The sequence below is a fragment of the Prinia subflava genome, assembly GCF_021018805.1.
Source record: "Prinia subflava isolate CZ2003 ecotype Zambia chromosome W unlocalized genomic scaffold, Cam_Psub_1.2 scaffold_22_NEW, whole genome shotgun sequence".
NCBI lineage: Eukaryota > Metazoa > Chordata > Aves > Passeriformes > Cisticolidae > Prinia > Prinia subflava.
The window spans coordinates 1,653,238-1,677,669 of record NW_026960606.1 but is presented as its reverse complement, the minus strand read 5'-3'; the positions used below and the strand labels follow the sequence as shown (position 1 = coordinate 1,677,669).

The 24,432-nt window shown below is 43.1% G+C and overlaps 1 protein-coding gene across 1 annotated transcript in view; it reads left to right on the top strand.

Moving 5' to 3' along the window:
• Window positions 1-18,423, top strand: part of LOC134564839 (protein FAM219A-like) — a 31,328-nt gene extending 12,905 nt beyond the window's left edge. The window contains exons 2-5 of the mRNA XM_063424059.1: window positions 1,846-1,942; window positions 14,779-14,859; window positions 15,910-15,964; window positions 18,265-18,423. Of these exons, the coding sequence (XP_063280129.1) occupies window positions 1,846-1,942; window positions 14,779-14,859; window positions 15,910-15,964; window positions 18,265-18,423 (392 nt within the window). The remainder of the gene's footprint in view (window positions 1-1,845; window positions 1,943-14,778; window positions 14,860-15,909; window positions 15,965-18,264) is intronic.
• The last annotated feature ends 6,009 nt before the right edge of the window (window positions 18,424-24,432 follow it).

Here is a 24,432-nt window from a genome sequence, read left to right as displayed (position 1 = left end):
AAAATGCCTTAGCAAATAAGAGACTGAATTAGTAAGAAAGGGACCTAAACCCCTGTTTAAAGTTCAGTGGCATTGCCTTTTGCAAAGATAGTTAAGTTCTAGACATAATGAAAATGATGTAACGTTGCCAAACATTCCTGGATGGAACAGATAGAATTATATATGTAGAATTTGTATAAGAATTTGCATTTGCCTTCACACATCAATCTTAGCTTAGGATAGGTCCAGCAAGGATGTAGAAAATTCGTGTTTTAACCTGATTGACCAAAAATAGAATAAAATGCACTGCTTTGAGAATGCTAGTAGGCTCACGAAAAACACTGATCAAATGCCACTGTTGCTGCTGCTGCGGCTGCTACGTATAAGACGCTTACGGAATACCGAATACGGTTGCTGTGGCTGCTGTTTCTGCTTGGGACTTAAGGACTCTATGTTAGAAGCCTTTCTACATTCTGGCTAGGACTGTAATAACTTTGCCTTCATGAGACTGATTTAATAATGCAATAAAGGACTTCGTTTTTACAACTACCCAGCTTCAGTCTTCAGTGAGGATGTGAAGAAATCTTGACGACAGGTACATTTCAGCAGCAAGTAGAACAAGCTCAGAAAATTTAAGAAAATAATATACTATTTAAAAATACAGCTGCAAAATGTTTCACTCCCCAGAATCAATGTGAGATAAAAAAGAAAGACACACAGGAGAGATCACAGGTTGCCAGGAATAGAAGTAGGGTCAACATTTTCTGTTGTGAGATGTGTTAGTCTGTAGAGTTGCCATAAAGGGAAACAGTAATAACTCATGTCTGGTGTCAAGCTAGGCTGGGCTAACACTAAATGGTGATGATGCTTTGATGGACACTTCTATCCCCACTGGGCCCCTCTGTGGCAGCCTCAGTAGGAGAAGAACAATGATAAATACCCTTTAGCAGGTTTTAAAGCACAGTTTTAGAATCCATGCAGCAACCACGTGCAGATAGAGGCAAGGTCTCTACCCTAGCTGGTTCTTATCCAGAAGTTTTATGACCATCTTAGTGGGTGTTGTCAACAAGCTGCTGTGAGTTGAGGCATAATGAGTTTACCTTGGCTGGCTGCCAGGTGTTCACTAAGTCGCTCTATCACTCCCGTTCCCATTGGGACAGGGGAGACAATAAGATGGAGAACAACCAGCCGGTGAGATAAGGCAGTTTTATTATAGTGAAAGAAAGAAATAAGCAAGAATCTGTGCATGCATAAGCTAAAGAAAATAAGGCCAATCTCTACTTCCCATCAGTGGCAATGTTTGGAAACTTCCTGGGAAGCAGGGCTTCAGCATGCTTAATGGTTCCTCCAGGAGACAAACACTGAAGCATCATGAATGCCCCCCTTTCTTCCTCTCTCCCTTAGCTTTATATATCTGAGCTGATATCATATGGTATGGAATATCCCTTTGGCTAATTTGGGTCAGCTGGCCTGGTTGTGCCCCCTCCCAAGATTTTGCCCACTCCCATCCCTTTGATGGAGGAAGGAATGTCAGAGGGACAGCACTACTCAGCAGTAGCCAAAACACTGGTCTGTTATCAACACCTGTCCAGCTAGTAATGCAAAGCACAGCACTGTGAGGGCTGTGAACTTTACCTCAGTCAGACCCAATACAGAGGGTATGTTAGCTTTAGCCTTTGATGACCTTGGAGATGATGGGACACAGCTCATCCAGCTGTTCTTTCCTGAGAGATGGAGAGGTCATGTCTGTTGCTATTAATTCTGCTATGCCTTTTGCTGCTATCAAATCTGGGTTTCTGCAGCTGTATGGTGGCCAACCAGGCTGTTGCCCTAATTTTGCTTTCCCCCTTTGTATCCCATATGCAGAGAAGCAGAGGCAGCTGGCTCAGAAGGGGTCCCTGAAGAACAGCAACATGGGAAGCCCAGTTAATCAGCAGCCCAAGAAGGTGATGGCACGAACAAGGTAAAGGACTGGAAAAGCACTCCTCTGTGCTCTAAGCTGCAATCCCTAATGACCTTAAGATGGGCAAGGATGATATTCATTGCTATTTGCGTACTGCCAAACACTGCGAGAGCAGTGATAACCCTTCTCAGAGCTGACACGCCCAAATGCTGTGTTGCATCCTATCCCCTGGGGAGATGCAGGGACAGCTGGGCTGAGGATTGATGACAATGCAGCCTGAAGGAGGCAGAGGCAGCCCAGACTGGTTGAAATTAGGGGTTTGACATGACTGTTTTGCATGTTCTGGGTAGTCTCACATAACACCTAGTCCTGACAGCAGAAGAATGTATGATGATGCTTCATGTAACACAAACTGGTTTAGAGCTTAGTTCTGCTTTGGCTGCTTTTATCACAGTAGTTCCCCTGTTCCTTTTTTGATGATGACCATACTTATTGACTTAAAAAAGGCTTGTGAACAATCCATCTCTGTACTTTGCTATATACCTCCTCCTCACTTGAAACAGCATGGTCATACTTTGCTGGAGCTGCTTTGTCATATCTCTGTATGACAGTATCAGTGCCACAAATTGCTGTAAAAAGGGATGTTATTGGATGAATACTTTCATCTAGAATGTTTCTATTGTTTTCATGCAAGCTTTAGTACACCAATGTATCATTTACCTACATTCAGGAGGAAGGAACCCCCCCTGAGTCCACAGGATTATACACTTTGCAGTTTTTAGAGGAGGACCTTAGAACAACAGCAGAATATGATAAAATTGCTTGAATTACCATATATTACGTACAACAGGAACTGCAGATCAGTCTTTCTGTTAATTAGTTCCCAAACCCCACAATAGTAGTCATAAATCATGCCAGGACTTTGTCTAGTTTTATTTGTAAGCCTCTGTGATGTTGGAACACACTGCATTGCTCACTGCTCTGTTTGGTTGTTGAGATCATACAAAGGAGCCAGACCCTTAGTGGCAGCAAGGAACTGGGCAGATGGTCCCACTGGCTTTTCCATGCTTTTAGTCTTCCAAATACAAGCTGAAGAAAATTAGTTTCTTTTGGCAATAGGCTGAATGCTAGTTTCCCAAGAGGAATGGTAGAAGATTTGCTGCTTGAGAATTTTAGAAACACTGAAATTAGTGAAGGAAGATGGTAAGGGAGGGAAGATGGGATAAGTACTGGTCCCTACTTGTAAAATTAGTGACTTCTGCTTGGAGAGGTTGCCCGTTCTGAGCTGCCAATGAAAAGAAGAGTGATTTGGGTGGGGAAGGATTGAGCAATGACACCCATCAACAAAAGCTTTAAACAGCTAGTTCAGTCCATTTGTGTATACCTGAGCACTGTTCAGAGGACATGTGGATGCCTCCACTGCCAAGCAGAGCCTGCTGGCAGTAGACTTGCTTTTCTTAGTTACTTTTCACACAGCTTTTAGAAGCATCCCTTCAGATTTGCAAAACAGAGGTTTGCAGCCATTGCTTTAGCACCAGATGTAGCCAAGCTCCATTGTTCCCACATGACTGGGAGGTGTATGGCACAGGGTCTCACTGGCCTGTGTCTCTTCATCTCCCAGCTCCCTTAGCTTTCTGAGAGCCAAGCAGCACCACAAGAATAGCCCTAGTAATACTTCAGAATGGTTTTCTCTGTTTTGCCACAAACAGGGAACCCCAGGAAGGCAAAAATACCACAAGCTTGTTCAAATAACTTTTCACAAGATAATGACTGCAGTACAATGGGAGATATTCTAGCGGGATACTCTGCAAACTGTTGAGGTTATGGTAGTTCTTAAAAGTCTAAACTGTTGGCTCCCTCTGGTCTCTGCAGGAGGAGAATAAGCTCAAGCCATTTCCACATTTTTAACAGTTCTGCTCTTCTCCTCATCAAATGTTTTCATTCATTCAAGAAAACCTCATTACCTCTCCTCATCTCTACTTCACCTTCTCCTCCTTTCCCAAGGCTTTTGTTCTGTATTTTCTGTGTGAAATTCTTACATCCAGCTTCTAGTACCAGGTAGCCTTCACTATTCGGTCTTCTGGGTCAGGGGCACAGCCAGCCTTAGAGGTAAAAGGTTCTGAATCCATAAGACAATCAGTCTCCCTAAGAGAAAATAATATGTGAACAAGGTTGGGGTGTTGTTGTCATACTCACTATGAGCACAGGTGTTACCAAAAATTCGGTAAAGTAAAAAAAACTCCTTAACATCCATGCAGCATTAAGAAGCAGGCAATCTTTATTTGGCTGGATGTATAGGGAGATAGCTCCTCCCAAAGCTATGCATGCTGAGTACAGGAAAGTTTCTGTTTATATACTGTATTTTGCATACATATTCATTGATTGTCCTATACTAAACATACATACAATAATAATTTCCCCCAAAATCATTAAAATATTTCTCTTCCCCTTTACGCATGCATTCTTCTGTCATGGGGGTCTCTCTGGTGGTCCCTGGTGGTAGTAAACCCCAATGATTCAGGTGACCTGGCTGAGGTGGCAGGACACTAAGGCTGGTGAACTTCCAGTTCTCCTTCTTACACAATGGGCATTGTGCAGTTTCTATAGGCCAGTAGTTTTGGAGAACAAGCACTGTATTAGCTCACCAGGTGTAGGCCATTTATCATCTGGTAGCATTCCCCCCCTTTGAGGCTTGTGAAGCTTGTCTTCTTTGCAAGCCTTCATAAGCCTCACTTTGCCTTTTTACTAACATCATATAAGTTCCTCATGTTGCATTAGAAATCATGTTTTTTATGTAATTTAAAGCAGGCATGATGATCACAATTACCGTTTGCAAAAGTGAGACCAACAACCAGAGAAAATCAAAATCCTTTAAATATTTTGTTTAACCAGTTACTTTCTAATCCTGCCCTTAATTCTCTGCTGGATGCAGCAACTGATTTTATCCTCTTTATTTGATCATCCAACTTAGCAGTCACATTTGGAACATGAACACAAGTATTGTTGTTTAAATTCAAGTATTCACATACTCCATGTTCATGTAACAGCAATAAATCTAAGGCAAATCTGTTTTGTACGGTCATTTTAGTTATGGCTTACAATTGTTCTTTTATTTCAGTGAACCCAAATTGAGTCGCATTTGCTAAAGTTTCCATTTTCAGAGTCAAACTGTATATGGTTAGTCTACTCCAGAAGGTAGATATCTGTGGAGTGAAGATGGATTCTAAAATGCATCCCACTATGGTTCCTGTACTGAGATATTTCCAAATTTCATCACGCTTAACTTTTCCCCATAGTCGGGTTCCTAATGGTGACTCCTTCCACAAGGGACATAACGTTAATACTCCCAGTGTCCATTGTACTCTTGATTCTCCTAAGGGCAAATGTGCGATCTAAATTCCTTTACTTCCCACCCATACTGTGGGTCCTAATGATTTTACTGTGTCCTGTTGACAGTCTATACCTCTCCAAGTCTTGTTTGTTAGGTGAGACCAGGTGTCATTAAGAAAGGTAGAATAATTTCTACAGAAACATCCTAACCTTAGAGCTTGAACCACAGTCATGAGTCACTGTATGTCAGGATTATTACTAGTACAAGTGTATACTTGAGTGCAATTCCACTTTTCTCTTTGGATTCTTTTGCCTTGACCTTATTAAATCAGAATATTTTATACCTACCTGTAAGGGGTCTTCTGGGAGGCCTGGATTCCCTTCCCAGTCTAGACACCACTGAACTGGATGGATATATTCCCACTGTCCTGTTTGAGGGCTGTTCCATATTTCTGGTATTTGACATCCCCAAGGGGTACTAGTGCTGTCTGCCGGCCAATAAATATTTCCTGAGGTTATTTTCAGGTCTGTTTTTGAGATATTACAAGTCTGAACAGTATAATTCTTACCTGTCCATTGTAAGGAATATTCTCCTTCCATCCCTGTCCAATTGGCATGGGTGCTATTTCCTTTCCACGTGTTCCCAAATTTTTGTCAAATTGCTGACTGAAGCTCCCCATGGAACTGGATTTTCTGCAGAAGCTGATGTTGGCAAACAAGCTGTTATAGAGGTTACATTCTATAATCTGCCAAAATCTTGCACTAGCTTTAAGATCACATTTCCCTTCCCAGAGATTACAACATAGTTTCTAATATTATTATAATTATGCAATTATTTACCATCTTAATTTAGATCCAGTAAAAAATATGACCCTAGAAAATCATATCCTATACCTAAAACAATAGGATTTATATACCAAAAAAAACCCTCCATGATGTTAATTTATCTTGTTTCTGCTGTGTTTAATGTGTGTTTGCTGGTTTTACCTATGTGTGATGGACCCAGAGTTCGATTCCTTCTACCTTAAGTGCTGTGCAGGTTACTGGGAGGACTTGAAAGGATCCTTTCCTCTTTTCTTTCAAGGCTTCAGAGTTCCAGGTCTTTACATATATGAAGTCCCCAAGTTGATATGGGTGAACAGGTGCACTCAAAGCAACTGGTCCCGATAGGGTTATAAACCAACTGAGTCCAGCTAGAGCTTTTCCTAAAGAAATTAAGTATAGATTTAATTCTGTTTCTCCCTTTGAATGTATTTCTCTGGGAATGGATGGTGTTATGGCTATCTGTACAGCAATTCATAGGCACTGGTTTTTGACCTCAGCTGAATTCTGACTCACAAAAGAGCCAGAAGGAGGGTCTGTAGCCATTTTAAGGAAACTTCTTGACACATTTTGCTAATTTGTCGTTTCAAAGTCTGATTCATCCTCTCCAGTTTCCCACTTGATTGTGGTCACCAAGGTATGTGTAAGTCCCATTTTATATCTAGAGTTTTGCTCAGCTGTTGCACCACATCTGCTATGAAATGTGGGCCTCTATTTGAGGACATCTCAAGTGGCACCCCAAATCTCAGTATGATTTCTTTAAGCATGATTTTTACCACTTCCCTAGTATTATTGATGTGACAGGGAAAGGCTTCTGACCATCCAGAAAATGTATCTACCAATACTAAACGATACCTATATCTGCTTTGCCTGAGTAATTCAGAGGAATCTATTTGCCAATAATCTCCAGGTGAATTTCCCTGTTTAATGTTCCAGGAGGTGGCCTCTTCCTATATATGGGATTGTTTATTAAACAAATTGGATATTTCACTAGGATTGATTTTGCTATTTCAGTCATTCCTATGCTGAGTACAGAGCCTTGGAAACTAGATATCAAGGACTCAGTTCCCCAATTGGTTTTGTTGTGTTCCTTTTCCATTATTTTTCTCCTTACAGAAGTTGGAACTATAACCTGTTGGCTGTCTGTTAGCCACCATCTCTTCTGATTCTTAGTGTCTTTTAATGTGTTTGCTAAGCACTGATCCTCACTGTCATAAGTAGGCATAAATTCAGAGATGTCAATTTGTCTGTGGTACTGACACTAGGATCCCTCTTTTCAGCGACTCCTTGAGCTGCTTTGTCTGCCTATTGGTTTCCCACTATAACATTAGTTTGTCCAGGTTGATGTGCTTTGCAACTCACCACTGCCACCTCCTTTGGTTTTGGAATTTCTTCCAAAAGTCGTAAAATTTCTTCTTTGTGTTTAATAGCTGATCCTTGAGCTGATAGCAGTCCTCTTTCCTTCCATATAGCTCCATGGACATGAATTGCAATAAATGCATACCTAGAATCAGTCCAAATATTCACCCTTTTGCCTGCTTCCACATTCAATGCTTGTTTTAGTGCTATTATTTCTGCCTTTTGAGCAGATGTGTTAACTGGAAAAGACTGAGCTTACAATACTTCATTAATGGTCACCACTGAATATCGTGCCATCTGTTTTCCATCCTTCACGAAACTGCTTTCATCTGTGAATAATTCTAAATCAGGATTCTCTATTGGCTCATCTCTCAAATCAGTTCTGCTGGAATAATCCTGTTTGATAGTTTGGAGACAATATTGTGGTAGGGCTCCTTCATCTACTGCATTTAGATTGAGAAATGTGGCTGGATTTGTGGCTGCTGTCATCTTCAATTCCACATCATCCTGTTCCAAAAGCACAACTTGGTATTTGAGCATCCTGCTGGGAGATAGCCAATGCCCTTCCTTTTGCTCTAATACTGATATTACCACGTGAGGGACAAAAACAGTTATGTACTATCCAGTCATGAGCTTCCTGGCCTCTTGGATCAGAAGAAAGGTTGCAGCAACTGCTCACAAACATCCTGGCCATCCTTTGCTCACATTGTCCAGGTGTTTGAAGAAATAGCCGACAGGTCTCCTCCATGTTCCTGGCTTTTGCGTCAGGACTCCCAGGGCTAAATGTTGCCTCTCATGTACAAACAGTTCAAAGGGCTTGGTTTAGTCAGGAAACCCTAATGCAGGTGCTGTCATTAATGCCTTTTTCAGTTCTCAGAAGGCAGTTTGGCACTCAGGAGTCCACACCAATTGTCCTTCCTTTGTTTCTTTTAGGGCTTCATAGAGGGGCTTCACTAAAAGTCCGTAGTTTAATATCCACAACTGGCACCACCCGACCACTCCCAGAAAGCCTCGTAATTCTCGGATGTTCCATGGTTCTGGAGTTTGACAGATTGCTTCCTTTCTGTCAAGGTCAAGAATTCTCTGCCCTTGAGTGATCTCAAAGCCCAGATAGTTCACACCTGTTTTTCCTATTTGAGCTTTTCTTTTAGTTACTCTATAACCATTCTGTCCCAGAAAGTTCAACAGACTCATAGTCATTTGTAGGCATTGGTTTTGGGTCTCCTCTGCCAGCAGAATGTCATCCACATACTGTAAAACTGCTCCTTCAGTGTTATTTTTCCTCCATTGTTCTAATTCTTTTGCTAGTTGATTTCCAAATCTTGTTGGGCTATTTTAAAATCCCTACGGTTGGACGATACAGATTAACTGAACTTTGCATCCAGAGGTGGGACTTTCCTATTCAAAAGCAAATACTGCATGACTGTTTTCCTCCAAGGGTATGCAGAAAAAGGTATCCTTAAGATCAATCACTGTAAACTATTTATATTCCCCTTTTAGTGCTGTCAAAAGTGTGTATGGATTAGCTACTACTGGATGAATATCTGGTACTATTTTATTATTGGGCCTTAAATCTTGCACTAACCTATATTCCCCATTTTGCTTTTTAACTAATAATATCAGTGTGTTATATTCTGATTCCCACTCTTTCCATAACCCATATTCAAACTTTTTTTTCTCTAAGCTTTTCCAGCTCCTTTCTTGTATCCCAATTAATAGGATATTGTTTGTGCCTTACTGGTTTAGCTTCAGGTTTGAGAATAAATCTCACCAGTTTGGCTGCTTTTGATCATCCAGGCCTTTTAGTTGCCCATACCCATGGGTTCACAATGTTCTCTACCTCCTCTGGGATTTCTTCCAATTCATTTGACTCCAGTAACAAAAAAATTCTTGCTTTGACGTCTTTTGATTCTGGTATTTGAATTTGTATTTCCCCATCCTGAAAAATTATTTGACCATCCCAATAAATCTCTCTCCAGTAAGGGGACTGGACATTCAGGCATATATAGAAACTGGTGAGTAATCCAATTCTTTCATGATTTAAATTTCATAGACTGTAAAAAGGAGTGAATTTTGCTTTTCCCTGTAGCACAAATTACATTTACCACATCCCTACTAAGTTTCCCTTTACATGTATTCAGTATGGAATAAGTTGTTCCTGTGTCCACCAAAAATTCCACTTCTTCTTTCCCCAGCCTCAATGTAACCAGGGGTTCAGCTGGTTTAGAATCCCTTGGTCCCCTTCAATCTCCATTTTCTAACATAACAGCCTGTAAGGCTGGGTCTAGCTTTACAGCTTGTGGGCATTCTCACTTCCAGTGCCCCTTTTCCTCACAGATTGCACACTGGTCTTACCCTAACTATTGCTGGGGAAATGGTGGGAGCCTCCCACCTCCCCTTCCCCTTAACCCCCCACCTGACCTTCCCTGTTGGCCACCCCCTTAGTACCCTCCACAGGTCCCTTAGCTATGTCCAAAGTCGCAAGCAGTTTGTCATGTCTCTTGTTTTCCCTTCTAGCCTGCCCATAGTTCTTTTTCCCTGTCCCTGTTGTGATATGCTTTCCACGCTTCATCTAACAATTTTACTAAGTCATGTGACTCCTTCCAGTTTCTGGAGTTTCTTTCTAATATCCCTGGCAGACTGCTCTATAAAGATAGTTGCTAACTGTACAGCCTCCTTTGGATTCTTGGGATCCAGATTAATATATTTTCTGGCAGTCATCTTCAATTGTTCCATGAAAGCAATGGGGGATTCAGTACTGTCCTGCTTTAACACATATAGTTTTGACCAGTTCATGGCTTTCAGCATAGCATGCTTTACACCAAACAATATCCATCTCTGATATCTTGTTAAACGATCTCGGGGCCCCAGTAAATTAGAGTCCCACCTTGGATCTGTTGAAGGAAAATTCTGATCTACTGTTCCTTCTAAGTCTCCATTAGAATGTGCTCCCTCCACCTGCTTTCTGGCCGTGGTCAACACCATCCTTTTTTCTGTGCTATCCAACAACATATCTAACATCACTTGTATATCATTCCAGTCAGGGTTTGGAGTCCTAATTATAGTTTCAAATACTTTAAGAACTCTATCTGGATCCTCTCTATAAACTCCTGCTGCCTTTCTCCATGACATTAAATCCACAATTAAAAATGGAGTCTTTACTGTTACTGGACCATCATTCCCGACCACCTGCTGGAGGGGAGCCATCAGAATATCCCCAGAATCCCCCCCAACATTTTGCCGCCTTCTAGTGCATTCCGCAATTGGGCAAAAATCCTCTGATCCCCTAAAGCTTTCTCTCTGTTCCAGTCCACTCTCCCATGACCTACATATGCACTGAGCCATGTTCCCCAGAAATCCATCATTCATCCCACCCGCTCTTTGCTGCAGAGCAACCATCAGCTCTAAATCATCCTTATCCTCTCTTCCACACTTTAAGCACCTCTGCCCTATGCTGCATGCAGAACAACACCTTTTCAACCCTTTGCCTTTCTTTTCCTTTTCAAGTGCTAAAATTAATAGAACTTGTGGGGTCTTGCAGCATTCCTATTGCCACTCTGGATGATTTCCTAGGGTGAAAAACTGTCTTGGTTTAGAAAGACAGGTATCTGCCAGGGAAAGTTGGAGCTCTCCTTGGAATGGAGAATGTAAACCCCCCTCCCTCCAAATTATTACAATTTTGAAAATAGGGGCTTTCAGGCTAAAATATGGGAATAGGCATAACAGTTTTCTACTAGGAATATTAAAAATACAAATGCAGTAGTACAAAAAACAAACAAGCAAACAAACAAAATTCCTAGAAAACCCTGACAGAGTCAGAGATATGACCTGATACCCTGTTGGTCAGGGTGTTGGAAGCAGTCCAAATAAATCCTCCTGGAGTAACAGATGTTGTTCTGTGGAGTAGAGATGATCCTGTAGAACAAAGGGTCCAGTGATGGCAAGATGGGTCCGGTCTTCCTCTGGGAATCCAGTGTAAAACAGGCTGCCTGGTGTTCCTACCTCTCAGTTTTTATCTTTTATCTAGGTAGGCTCTCCCCCCCACTGGGTGGTGCATCTCACAATGGGATGATGTAACATGTCATTTCATTGATAAGCCTTAAGGGCCCATTACCAGAAGATATCCCCCTGCAGAGTGGAAGGGTGGAGAAAGAGATAAGAAACACTGCCCCACCTGGTTTTAACAGCTGGCCTATTATCAGAAGGCATCTGCCCCTCTCCCCCCTGGAGTTACAAGAGAGAAAGAAAAACCTCTCCCCAACTGCTTTCAACAGATGAATTAGAATACACATTTTGGTTACATAACCCAAGACAAAAACAAGCCAACATAACAAACTTTATCCCACTTATTTTCCCCTCTACAAAATAACATTAATTTCAATATGGTGTTATACTGTAAGATTCCATCCTTAGGCCACTTCTTTAGATCTTCCAGAGTGTAAGTGGCTGCCATTGATTACAAACTTCTATAAGTTTTTCATGCATGAGAGGATCACCCCCAATTTGTTTCCAGTGTTTCAAGATACATCCCAGCAGTGACACCTGTGATACCCCTTTCAAGGTTTTGTTTCCCATTATAACCAATTACTGTTTAAGAGCTCCTTTGAAGGGACTCTAACCCTTCCATTTTTGAAAGAGACTCTAAACCTTCCCTTTTCCCACTTTAGGTACCTTTAAACCCAACCCTGCAAAGCTTTTGCTGCACCTTACAGGCAGGTTAACAGTTAACACCTTTAAAGTAAAGAATGCCTTTGTCTTATCAGGGGGTCTTGCCATGATTTCCTTCAGACCAGGGATTGAAGGTTCTCCCCAAGAATCCCTCAGTGCTGACTGGATGTCCTGCGACCCCTCGGATTTGTTGTAATTCAGGAGTCTGTTCCACATGGGACACCAAAACTGTTACCAAAGATTTGGAAGAATAAAAAACTCCCTAACACCAATGTAGCATTAAGAAGCAAGCATTCTTTATTTGACGGGATGCACAAAGAGGATAGCTCCTCCCAAAGTTATGCATGCTGAGTACAGGAAAGTTTCTGTTTATATACTGTATTTTGCATACATATTCATTGATTGTCCTATACTAAACATACATACAATAATAATTTATCCCCCAAATCATTAAAATATTTCCTCTCCCCTTTACGCATGCATTCTTCTGTCATGGGGGTCTCTCTGGTGGTCCCTGGTGGTAGTAAACCCCAATGATTCAGGTGACCTGGCTGAGGTGGCAGGACACTAAGGCTGGTGAACTTCCACTTCTTCTTACACAATGGGCATTGTGCAGTTTCCATAGGCCAGTAGTTTTGGAGAACAAGCATTATATCTCACTAGGTGTAGGCCGTTTATCATCTGGTAACACAGGCAGAGTCCACACCACCATCTGTACCACTTCTGCACAGACAGATATTGTAGGCTGCTCTGAGGATAACCTAAACTCAGATTTTGTCATAATGCATTTCATGATAAGTGATTAACGCCACCAAGACAAGAATCTCATACTAGGACACATACAGATGAAAGCAGCTCTGACTGCAGTCTGGCTTTGTTCTAAGGACAGTGGAAATCAAGCATAAAAACAATCAGGATGCAAAGGAAAGATTTAGATTGAGGGCAAAGACACGATAATTTTTGTCTGTTGCAGCAAAATTGAAGTTGCGTTAATATGAAAAAAGACATTTCTCAAGAAAAAGATGTAGTGTGGAAGATCAATGTTCTTCAGTCACTGCAATGTAGTGATTTTTTAAAATTGATTAAATAGCACCACAAAGGGCTCTTCTCCTAGATCCCCTAATGTTTTGTTCACTCATGTTCAGTTTTGTGGATGAAAGAACTGTTGTGAAGTGGATACCATTGAATTAATGTATTTTCCTTATTGTAAAAGCTCTGAAGCCTGTATTTCAATGCAAAAACTATCAAGTAATTAAAGGTGCAGAGTCACTATCAGCCTTTGTTATACTTCTGGTGAAGTAAAAGTCTATAAAAAAATAGAATTTTAAAAGAGCTAGTCTGACTGGACTTTTGTACTGCACCCACCAGCTCATATTCCTCATATTACTACATTTAGGAGTGAGACCTCAAAAGTGTTGTATTATGGAGGACTTTGAAAGAGCTCATGCAGAAAGACCAAATCTCTTATTTTCAATAGAATAGAAGGAGCACCAAGCCTCTGCCTTTCCCTAGCTTTCTTCTCACATTTATTTATTGCTGGTGTCATGTACTCATTGCTAGAGGAAAAAAAGAATTGCAAGAGGAAAAAAGAGCAATCTGATACAACAATCAGTGCTAGTGATTAGGTTCACCAGAATGAAGAGTGGAGTGTCCCAATTGTTTTTTCTTCCTGGGAGGACTGTATTCTCAATGCATGTTCAGTGTTCATCCCTGTGAAACTGCTCTGAACTACCCAGACACACAGTCTGCTTCCTCTGAATTGCACCCATTTAAATGTCTTCAATGATAAGGAAGGACTTGCAAGGAAGTTTTCTTCCTTTAAAAGAACCAGATGTCTTCCAAGGAAGGTGGGAGCCTTCCTGGAATGGAAACATGACCCTCTCCCTCCAAATTATTATAACTTTGAAATGATGGGGCTTCCAGGCAAAAATATGGAAAAATGAATAATAGCTCTTTACCAGTAAATATATATGTATATAAAACAGAACGAAACAAAGAACAACAACAACAACAAAAAAAAAAAAAACAACAAAATTTTTCCCACCCATTAAGCACCACTTTCCCCTTTGGTGTATTTATGACCAAAACCGGCAGGGGACGCTGGTGGCTCTGGTGAGGTGATAGCTGCAGTGACTCTCTTGCAGCCAGCAGAGGATGCTAGCAGACTCTGGTGAGGCAGGGAAGGTGTGATTATTCCCCCGTGGCTTCAGGGGCCACTCCAATGTGAGCTCAGCAACCTCCTCAGGTGGTGATGGAGGTTGGGGCAAAGGGGAAGAGAGGAAATTTCTCCTTTTGTAAACTCACAGGCAACAATCACGTTAGGTACCACCACCAGCAGCTGGCAGCAATGGTGAAGGCGGGCAGATCCAATCCTAGTGCCAAGTACCCCTGGCCAGATACACACACTCCCTCACCCAAGCAGCTACTTTCCTTGATGCCCGAACTGGAAGGGAAGAGTCAACCTAGCCCCACCCCCATCCCCCCACAGGGTCCTGGCCAAGCTTACAGCTCTCGTGACATCCCCCAAACTGCGAAGGGGGGGACAATGAGGGGGGACTGTGACAATTTATGGTACAAAGGATTCTGGGAACACCTTATGAGCCCTCCCCAAAACATAAGTGAAACAGAGAAAGCCAAATATCATATGGCTTTGCTCTAGACTATGTGTGGTACTGAGCTTTACTGTGTAGTTAACGGACAACATTTAATTATTTCAGGTTCGTCATTCCCAATAAAGGCTATTCATCATTAGATCAGAGTCCAGATGAAAAGCCACTGGTAGCCCTGGATACTGACAGGTATGGAAAGGGTTAATAAGATTTTATGTATATATATTACAGTGCAAGCAAGTTTTCATGCTATAGTGCAGCACTGAAGCTAATTCCTGCAGAAACTGCTCTTGTGGGATGCTTGCACTCTTCCTTGCTGTGCCCTTCAGCATATGCTGTAACAAGTCTGTATGTGTAAACAAGTGGGAAGAGATGTGAGTTGTTGGGAAAGATGAAAGTTTGACAAGAAAGTTTCACGGATATGTAGGTTTGGCAGAAGGCTCTCTGAATGTGGAACCTGAGAGCAGAATAGAAATGGAAGCAAGTTTTGATATAGAAAGAATAAAGGATGTCTAAAGTTAGAATTGCTGAGCCAGTTGTTACTGGACAACTAAGAAAGCAAAGGTTAAGTCGAGTTGGAAGATTTTATGGCTGGAGCAAAGGATATGTTAACCACATACAAAGATGTTTTTACAAAGCAGAAATAGGTCTTAGGAAAAGCAAAAGATACCATAGGTAAACAAAAAACATGTTTTTTACCAAGTAGATAAAAGGTCTAAGAATTTTCCACTGCAAGAAAACAGAAAAACAATATTAAGCTTAAACTGTAACATAATATGGTAATGATAGTAGTTATGATAGGCTAGAGGTAATGGTAAAGGTATTGTGTATGATGCTGATTGGGTTTTATGTATTAAGATGCTCAGCAAAGAAAACTATATAATGCATTGTAACCAGAACTAACTTGGTTTCCGGCTTGCCTATAAGCTGGAACCGGCAGCTTTAGGTGTGGCTCTGTCACTCACGACCCATGACTGCTGTAACATCTTGTATACAATAAACAGCATTTTGAAGAGCTGCCTGTTGTCCCACATCTCTCATTCAGGCTCCTATAGTGAGTAAAGAATACTTTGATGGAAAGGCCTCACAGTTACAGATGAAAGTTGGTCTTCAGACTCCCTTGATGTAATTTCTCTGTGGATGAAGTACAGCTTCCTGACACAAGAAAAAGGGTTAACCAGGGAATACAGGTGTCTAACTATTGTTTCCTTCTTTGCTGCATCTTGTGATTCCCTGCAGTGATGATGACTTTGACATGTCCAGATATTCCTCCTCAGGATACTCATCAGCTGAGGTGAGTTATATTCTTTCCTGCCATCCTTGCCACAAATGCTAATAGTTGAACATCCAGAAACAACTTAGAATGGCTTTGTGCTGCCAGAAACAGCTCCACAAGAAATTTACCAGTGGTGTAGACTCTATGAACCTGGAAGGGGCCATGGCAGAAATTGTGTCATATTTCTGTCTTTCCTGGTGATCCAGTTGGCTCCATCCCTACACTTCCATGGCACAGACACAGATCTGCCCATTGGCTGTTATCACAGATACCTTTGGATTTACTCAAGCTTTACCCAGTTCTGCTCAGTTGTGCAGTGCTGGTCCATGTCGTGAAAATGCATCAACTTTTTTGTCACAGCAGATCAGAAACTGTATGCATGCCAAGGACACAAATAAAGGATCTGAGGGTGTGTTGTGATTTCCAGTTCTTGTGGGAGTCAGGGTCACCCAGTGCATGTTTATTTGGAGCACCAGAAATTCTAGGGAGGACTTGCAGATATGAACTTCTGCCCTTTCAAAGAAAAAAAGGGAAGTTCTGGCTTGTTAATCCCTTTGCATTGTTTCTGAGTATATTCCCAAAGTCTCTTGTGAATTAGTTGTTCAGACTCCAGGTACTGATTCTGCAGGATCTGATTTTACATCCAAGGTGCTGAACAGCCATTATGCACACAAGCCACTGGGAACTCTTCCCTTTTGTATCCCTTCCTTGGCAAAATACCTCTGAAATGCAGAGAAATGTCCAAGAGCAGGGACCAGATCAGCTGATTTGGGCCATTTCTGGAGCCTGATGAAGTGTTGCTCACCCAGATCTGGCTAAACAGCACTTAAATTTGAGATTACAAAAAGCCAAGAAGCTTTACCAACTGCTACAGTGCCCTAGACTGAAATGAGGGACTGCCTAGCTGCCAGTTAGTTTATTATCATTATTATTACATTACTTTAAATGAGGAATAATCTTTATGGAAAGATTATTCCAGAATAAAAGATTGTATCAGTTTGCTACTCTGGAATATCTCACTCTAGATATTCCTATTACAGAAGAAGCTTAAAAAACAGAAGGCAACTGTCTTGGTTTGAAAGACAGGTGTCTGCTAAGGAAGGCAGGAACCTCCCTTGGAATGGAAAAAGTAACTCCCTTCCCTCTGAATTATTATAATTTTGGAATTAAGGGGCTCTCAGGCAAAGATATGAGAATAGGAAAAAATAGTTCTTTACTAGTATGTATAACAAGGCAAACGAACAACAACAACTATGGCAGTTACGACAAACAGAACCAGAAACCCAGTATCGGCCTTCTCGGCCGCAGGCTTTTTCCCCTTTGGTGTAGTGATGGTCACAGCCAGCAGGGGTGCTGGTGGCTCCCAGTGGGCAGGACAGGTGCGATAATTCCCCTGCGGCTGCAGGGGGCACTGTGGCGCGAGTTCGGGGAGCAAGCAGTAATAGCCAACTTGACCGAGACAGGAAGAGATGGAAGAAAGGCTTGCTTTACAAACACCCCAGGGGCAGCTGATCCTGGTGCCCCAGCAGGACTCCGGGAAGCAGCAGGCTGGAACGGCAGGAATGAGCAAAAATTCCTGGGTGGTGGACGAGAGGTATCAGAAGCTCTGCGGCAGGCAGGGGATGCAGGGCTACAGTGTAGCAAAAGCTCGGAGTAGTGCTGAAGAAGCGATGGGGGCCGGGCGGCGGCAGCCCGGCTCCGAGCAGGGCAGGGAAAAGCAAGCTCGAGATCCCAGGCATTTTCCCCTGAGGCACCTGAGCAGATGGTGAAAAGTCCCAGTGCAACAGCTGCTCTTACAAGCAGAGCTCCACTCACAGTAGAAGAAAGGCAGCAGGAGACTGAACCCCGCAGTGGTGACAAATTCTCCCCACATTGACCGCAGCCTCTCTCCCTTCCGAATGCTGAGAGCCGAAAAGAGAGAGAGGCTGCACCCAACCCCATTTTCCCAGTCCAAATCTCCTAGTATCTCTGCTGTTCAGGAAAAACCCCATGAAAAGAGAGAGTATCCAGCTGCACCCCTCCCCTGAGCTGTGACACCTTCTTTTGTCTCTTAAGTAGCCAGTAGTTATTGTGTCCTAGCAACATGTATGGGGGGAAATTCCTTAAGAGGGAAAAAAACCCAAAAAAACCAAAAGGAGAACTCCTAAAACCCCAACAGCAGCCCTCACCTGAGATCAAAAACTGTCACTCTTTCATTGATGGGACAGATGCCAATGATAGGGAAATATATTCCAGAATAAAGGGTTTCTTTCCTCTTCCAGCCATCAGAAGGAAGAAATCTCAAGTGTTTGTCTGTTTGTTTGTTTGTCTGTCTGTAGCAGATCAACCAAGACTTGAACATCCAGCTCCTAAAGGATGGGTACCGGTTAGATGAGATCCCAGATGATGAGGACCTTGACCTAATTCCCCCTAAATCCATCAACCCTACGTGCATGTGTTGCCAAGTCACCTCCTCCACCGCCTGTCACATCCAGTGACGTGCGGAGAGGACTCTAAAACTCGGAGGCAGAGTGAGTTTTAAAGTAGGTATGCAGTTTATTCAGCGCTGGGCCCGATGCGAGATAATTCTCAAAGGCATGCGCGCCCCTCACTTTTTACGTTTTTCTTTTATCCTCTAGAATGTTACATATGTATTGAGTTTCACAATACCCCCACGCATATTCATCCTTTGGGTCCCCCCCTCTCCGCTCCGTATGCTAATCAGCTCATCGGTGTTTTGCACCTGCGCATTTGTCTCTGGGGGTCCCAGGGATGAAGGAAGAAGTCTTCCTCTCGACTCCTCTCGAGATGAACTTTTGACCCTGCCGCCTTGCACGTGCTCACTGGTGCTCCGGTCACAGTTCAAGCTGTAGGGTCAGTTTTATCTGTCCCCGGGGGTGCAAGGTGCCTGTTATCTTAGCATCTTTGGTTCACTTGCATTCTTGTCTCCTGCTTTGGGTAAACATTCTCCTTCTTATCAAGCATCCTTGCATTCCTACATATTTCTGTTTTTTTCTAAGGGCAGCAATACATCATCTGAATGCCTACTCTTTTAATGAACTTTTTCTTATTTCTATGATTAATATCCTCTAATTTCCAATATCATGTTTCACCAGTAGTGAGGCCGGCAGGCTGTGATCAGTGTTTTCCACTATAACTGTAAAACTTAATAGTCATCGCTTCCTCCCATGGTAGGACATGCACCTCTTTGTGTTCATGGAGTGACGCGGTGCAACTTTATGTAAACTTAAATCCACACTGCCACATCAGAGCCAGAAGAAACCAAAAAAATTATGATTGGTTAATAAGTTATTTTAAACTGTGGTAAAACAAAAGACAAGTTGATCCAAGTGCCAGACACTGCCTGGCAGAACTGACTGGTCTGGAGAGCAAATGCAGAGGGGTCCAGAGACACCTCCTTGGTTTGTTTAGGCACTGGAGATGTTTTCTAAGGTGTCTATTTCAGAATGAGAATGGTCACATGGAGCTGCAGTTGCTGCTGCCCACTGAAACCAATCCATCTACAAGATCAGGAGTGAGTTTGAGGTGTCAGAGGGTTTTACCTGTGGGAGAAAGTCAGTTCTTAATTGATTCACTAAACCTGATACATTTGCATAACTATAACTAATGAAGTAAAGGAACTTGGGAGTGCAAAAAGGACTTAAAATACAGATGCCAGCCCCTATGAGAAACCTGCACCTGGTCAGTCTGGCATTAATCTTGTGTAGGTAATCCCAAATCACAACCTCTTCCTCTGTGCTGAGTTGCTGACCCTTCTGCTACAGGGCTTGTGCAGCTCTGTAACAGATGTGGGCTTTTCTGATGAGATGTGGTTCAAGGTTTGGAACAATCCCTTACACAGGAAAGCCTTGAAAGGAAGTGACAAGGATGCCACATTCCAAAGGTGAAAAGCACCTTAAAATGAGCACTTTTCCATGCCTTCCCCTTAGGCACAACCTAGCCAAGTTTTCCCTGTGGCACTGCCCATTTATGCAGATAGTTCTTTCAAAATTTGAGAAGTAGAAATAGGGTCCTGAAGAGTCATCTCTGAAGAGTGGTAGAGGTCAAAGCCAGGGTATGTTTACATTGGCACATTGTTGGGGGTTAGATTTGGGTTTTTTTCCCTTCTCACAGAATTTTTTCCCATAAGTTTCCAAGAGGCCTTGATGTCTACTTAGAACAAAAGGGAGTACTTGAGGGACATGGCAGCACAAGGCTACACCTATTGTTTTTGAGTCCCTGGGAGTGTCCCTCAGAGGGGAGAGATGATGAGCTTTGGGAAAGGCAAGAAGACAGAGCTGGGGGAGGGGAACTCACTCTTGCTCTCAGCGCCGAAGAGGACGGTCAAGCTGCCGCCCTCCCCCCCCCCCCCCCCCCCCCCCCGCTACAGCAAGAGTTCGTGGCCCTCACTCTGCCTCTGTCTCGTCCTGGGAAATCTACCGTCATCTGCTCCTGTACCCGGGAATCCTGAGCTCGCTTTCTCCAGCCTCCCCCCCACCGCCGCTGTTTCTTTGGAGCTTTGAGGTTCCCCTGCTACTCTGTAGCCCTGCACTGCCCAGCCCTGCCGGGACACCCCTGCTGCTCCAGCTACCAGCGCAGAGCTCCTCATCTCATCCACTGGCCCGGGACTTTCCTCCCTTCCAGCTCAGCCTCTCGGAGTCCTGCAGGGGCACCAAGATCAAACTGCCCCGGGCTTTCTGTGAAAGCCCTCAAGGTTCTTGGTTCTGTTTATTATTAATGCTGTAGTTGTTGTTTGTTTGTTGTTTTGTCATATATACTAGTAAAGAACTGTTATTCCTATCCCCATACCTCTGTCTGAAAGCTCCTTTAATTTTTTAAATTCGAATAATTTGGAGGGAGAGGATTTGAATTCTCCGTCTCTAGGGAGGTCCTGCCCCCTTCCTAGCAGATATCTGTCTTTCAAACCAAGACACACATGCAGCCTATGCTTGCTGAGGCAAGCAGGAGCCAGGTGACAAAGCCTACTTCATTCTAGGTAGTAGTGGCCATACCCTGTGTGAGCTTTAAGGGAGAATGGTAAAGAAAGAGCCCTCCCATCAGCATTCACTATCCCAGTTGCACTCTTTCTGAGTGTTGTAGAGTAACATGGGCTCTAGCAAGATAAGTTACATCTTTCCCTGGTACCTGTGGAGAACAGCTCTTCCCATTGCTTCCCAGACTCAGTTGCCAGCAGAAACTGGTGGTGACTGAGCCTTTCTCTTTCTGTAAAAAGCTGCTCCAGTAAAAGATGGATTTGCTTCTGGAAGGAACCCATCTCACCAGTTGTGCCTGGACTATGGAGTCATTCCAAGTAACAAATGGTGATACAGGCGGTAGGATTGCATCAGGGAGTGGAAGGTGCAAAAGAAGTCTCATTAAAATGTGACTGTCTCAAATGTGTCACTGGAAACCAGCAGAGTAGGCACCAGGAAAAGAAAAGGCCATGCTGAGATAAGTGCTATTATCTGCTGAGATGTTTGTCCTCCCAGAGCAGCATTCCATAGTTGCCCATCCAGCTGCCCTGGATGAGCTCACTAGGAAGAACTACTCTCTACCTGGGCTGCATTCTCCCTTCTGCACTGGTCCCAAAAGAGCTGCAACTCCACATTCTCCATGTTACACACCTTCCTCAAGCTCACATGATCTAGGAGATGTGAAGCTTTTTGGGAGATGTAATATAGACCCACCAAGACTGCTGGAAAACTTTGACAAGCTCTCTTCACAAAAGCCCTTCTGGTTTTTATCACCTTCATCTCCATCCCCAGTTCACTGATTTCTGGGCTCAGTTTTTTTTGCATGGAAAATCTGGGATAGCAGTTGTGTTTGGCTTGTAGCTGCCTCTGTCCTGAGACAAATATAAGGCAACCATCAAACCAGCAGGACATCCAACATTTGTGATGGTGGTTGAGACAGAGAGCAGACTGGGGTTTCTCTTCACCCACCTGAAGGCAGTGGGGCTGAGGGTTAGCTAGGCTAATGTAAAACCTTGGTGTGAGCCAGCTGCTTTCATTCTCCCAGGCTCGGCATTGTGGGAGATCTGGGACCCAAGCACCAGGTCCCAGGCCTATAAGCCCATGTGAAATGGACTGGAAACCCACAGCAGAGGCACAGTTGCAAAGCCAGTCAGCTATGTCCCCACCATGTTGTGGCAGAGTGCACTGGTAGGGCTGTAGTTGTGCCGAGAATAAGATGAAGGATGAAGTCTGCAGGGAAGAAAATTCAGAAAAAAAATTATTCTCTTCCTTTCTGCACATTTTAAAACATTTTTACTCCTTCCACAAGGGTTGTTGAACCTTCAGTTTAATAAAGAAGTAAATGAGCCAACATTAAATAGCTTTCTGAAGGGTTCTGAAAGCAGATACCACTTGCATGCAGTTGGTCTGTGCCTAAGCTGTGGCTTCCAGACCATTGTACATCCTGTAGTTGAGTCACCATGTGTTGTGGGAACTGGGATGGGAGAATCAGTGCTGACCATCATGTCAAACAGCCCCAGCTTTCCAAATTGAAGAAGCAGCAGACCATGAAGGAGGGGAAAGTAGCAGCGACAATAGAAGGATAGCTAGTTGTCACAGGTAAACTTCGGTATCCATGTCCAGTGGCTAGTTCTAGAGTCGCAAGCTTTGTTATATTGCACACATCCTCTTTCCATTCCTCTTTTCTCAAAGCAGCTATCATCTTCTCCCTCCCTCATGCACTAGTGATGAACATCAGAGGCAGTTGCACCAAAAGTGACTCTCGACCCAGTTCTGCACTCCCCTCTCCCACACAATCCCAAGGCAGCCCAGTTAGCCATCACAAGTCTAAATTTTTAGTAACTCTGCTTGGGTTTCTTTCTTCATGTACTGTTGGAGTCCATGTTTCCATGGATCCTCCGCAGAGAGTGAGAAGTACAGAGATAGAATTAAAACCTTTAGAAAAATTAGAATATATAAAGCTTTAGATGCATAAAGTAGAAATCTAACCCTCAGCTTTAAGTTTTACATGCCCTAAGTCCTAGTTGTTAGTGTACAAGGACAGAGCTTCAGGCCTTGCAATAGAGTATAGACATAACAAAAATAGAGTAGAGTGCTGTTTGTAATTTGTAGGAACTTTATGTAGGGAAGACAGAGTTTTTCATATATGCTAAGATAGAAGTTTTCTACACAACAAGATAGAACTTTATGCTAGTAAGATAGAGTTTTGCGTTAATAGATATGCTATGTGCCTAGGTTTTGATACTGTTTTTCATAATTTTTACGAACTTTGAAATTGTACTTAGATTGGCTAGTGCGTAGATAAAAAATACGAATATGCATTTTACAATTTGGGATAAAAAGCCTCTGGGTTGGAGGTGGAGGCATCGGTCGATTGATCAATCCAATCTATCGATCCCTCCTCCACCTCCTGCAGCCTGAGGAAGGAGCCCTGCCAGGAAGCCGAATGGGATTCTAAAGGTACCATCTATTGTTGCCTGGGATCTGGGCCCTGGGGTCCCGTCCCTTCCCCCTGCGAGGGTTCGGGACCCCTGGACCCCTCCTTGTCCCTGCGGCCCTGCGTTCGGGAACTCTGCCGGGTTCGGGACCCCCCCATTGCCACTGTGATCCCCGCGGCCGGGACCCCTGTCTGGGATCTGTGATCTTGTGATCCCTTTCTGTTATTGTGACCCCACGGTTGGAAAATCCTGCTTGGGGTCAGATGGGAGGCTGATTTACCTAGAGGCTGTAATGTCAGATTTATGCTTGCTTATAGTCTTACTAGAGTTTTGCTTGTTAGGAATTCTATGCTTTGCTTGCTGTTTCATTAGAACTTTGTGTGTTAAGATTTCTATGCTTTGGTTATTGTTTTATTTAGACTTTGCTTGTTTATGTTTATAATTGGTTGTATTGTAAGACCGCTCTTAGAACTCTCGCACCTTCAGATACATGCTTTGTAAATAAACAACTTTGTTTAGATCCTAAAATGCTGTAAGACCTTATAGAGACTCTATACCCATACAACGACCTCGGCAATGTACCATAGCTTCCTCCTCACACTAGCAGGGCAGTACAGGAGGCTCCAACCATGTTCCAAGTAGCTTCTTTGCCTCCTGGCAGCACCTTACAGACATGAACCTTACTGTGAATGTACTCTGTCAATGCTGGTGAGATCTGGTGCTGCCGATCTTGCATAGGTGGCAGCTGATTGGAATCCATTGGGAGAAATCAGAAGGAAGTAGCTACTGTCCCTTTTCTTTTCCTTTTTGAGAGAGTGGGATTTTTTGGTATTATGATTATTGTCTACCTTCCAGTGGCCAAGTTCTGGGCTGCATTAATAGCAGGCTAATTGACTGTCCAGACAGGTATGGAACTTCACACAACCTTAATGGCAAACACCATGTCTCTATCCAGAGCCTGGATACAGGCTGGGTTTCTCCCATGCTGGCTTTCAGCAGGCTCCAGATGGCCATTTCTGGCAGACAGGGAAATAGCACTTCTTAGAGTTCAGATCAAATCTGCACTTGCATTTCATGCCCTAAGCTTGGATAAAAA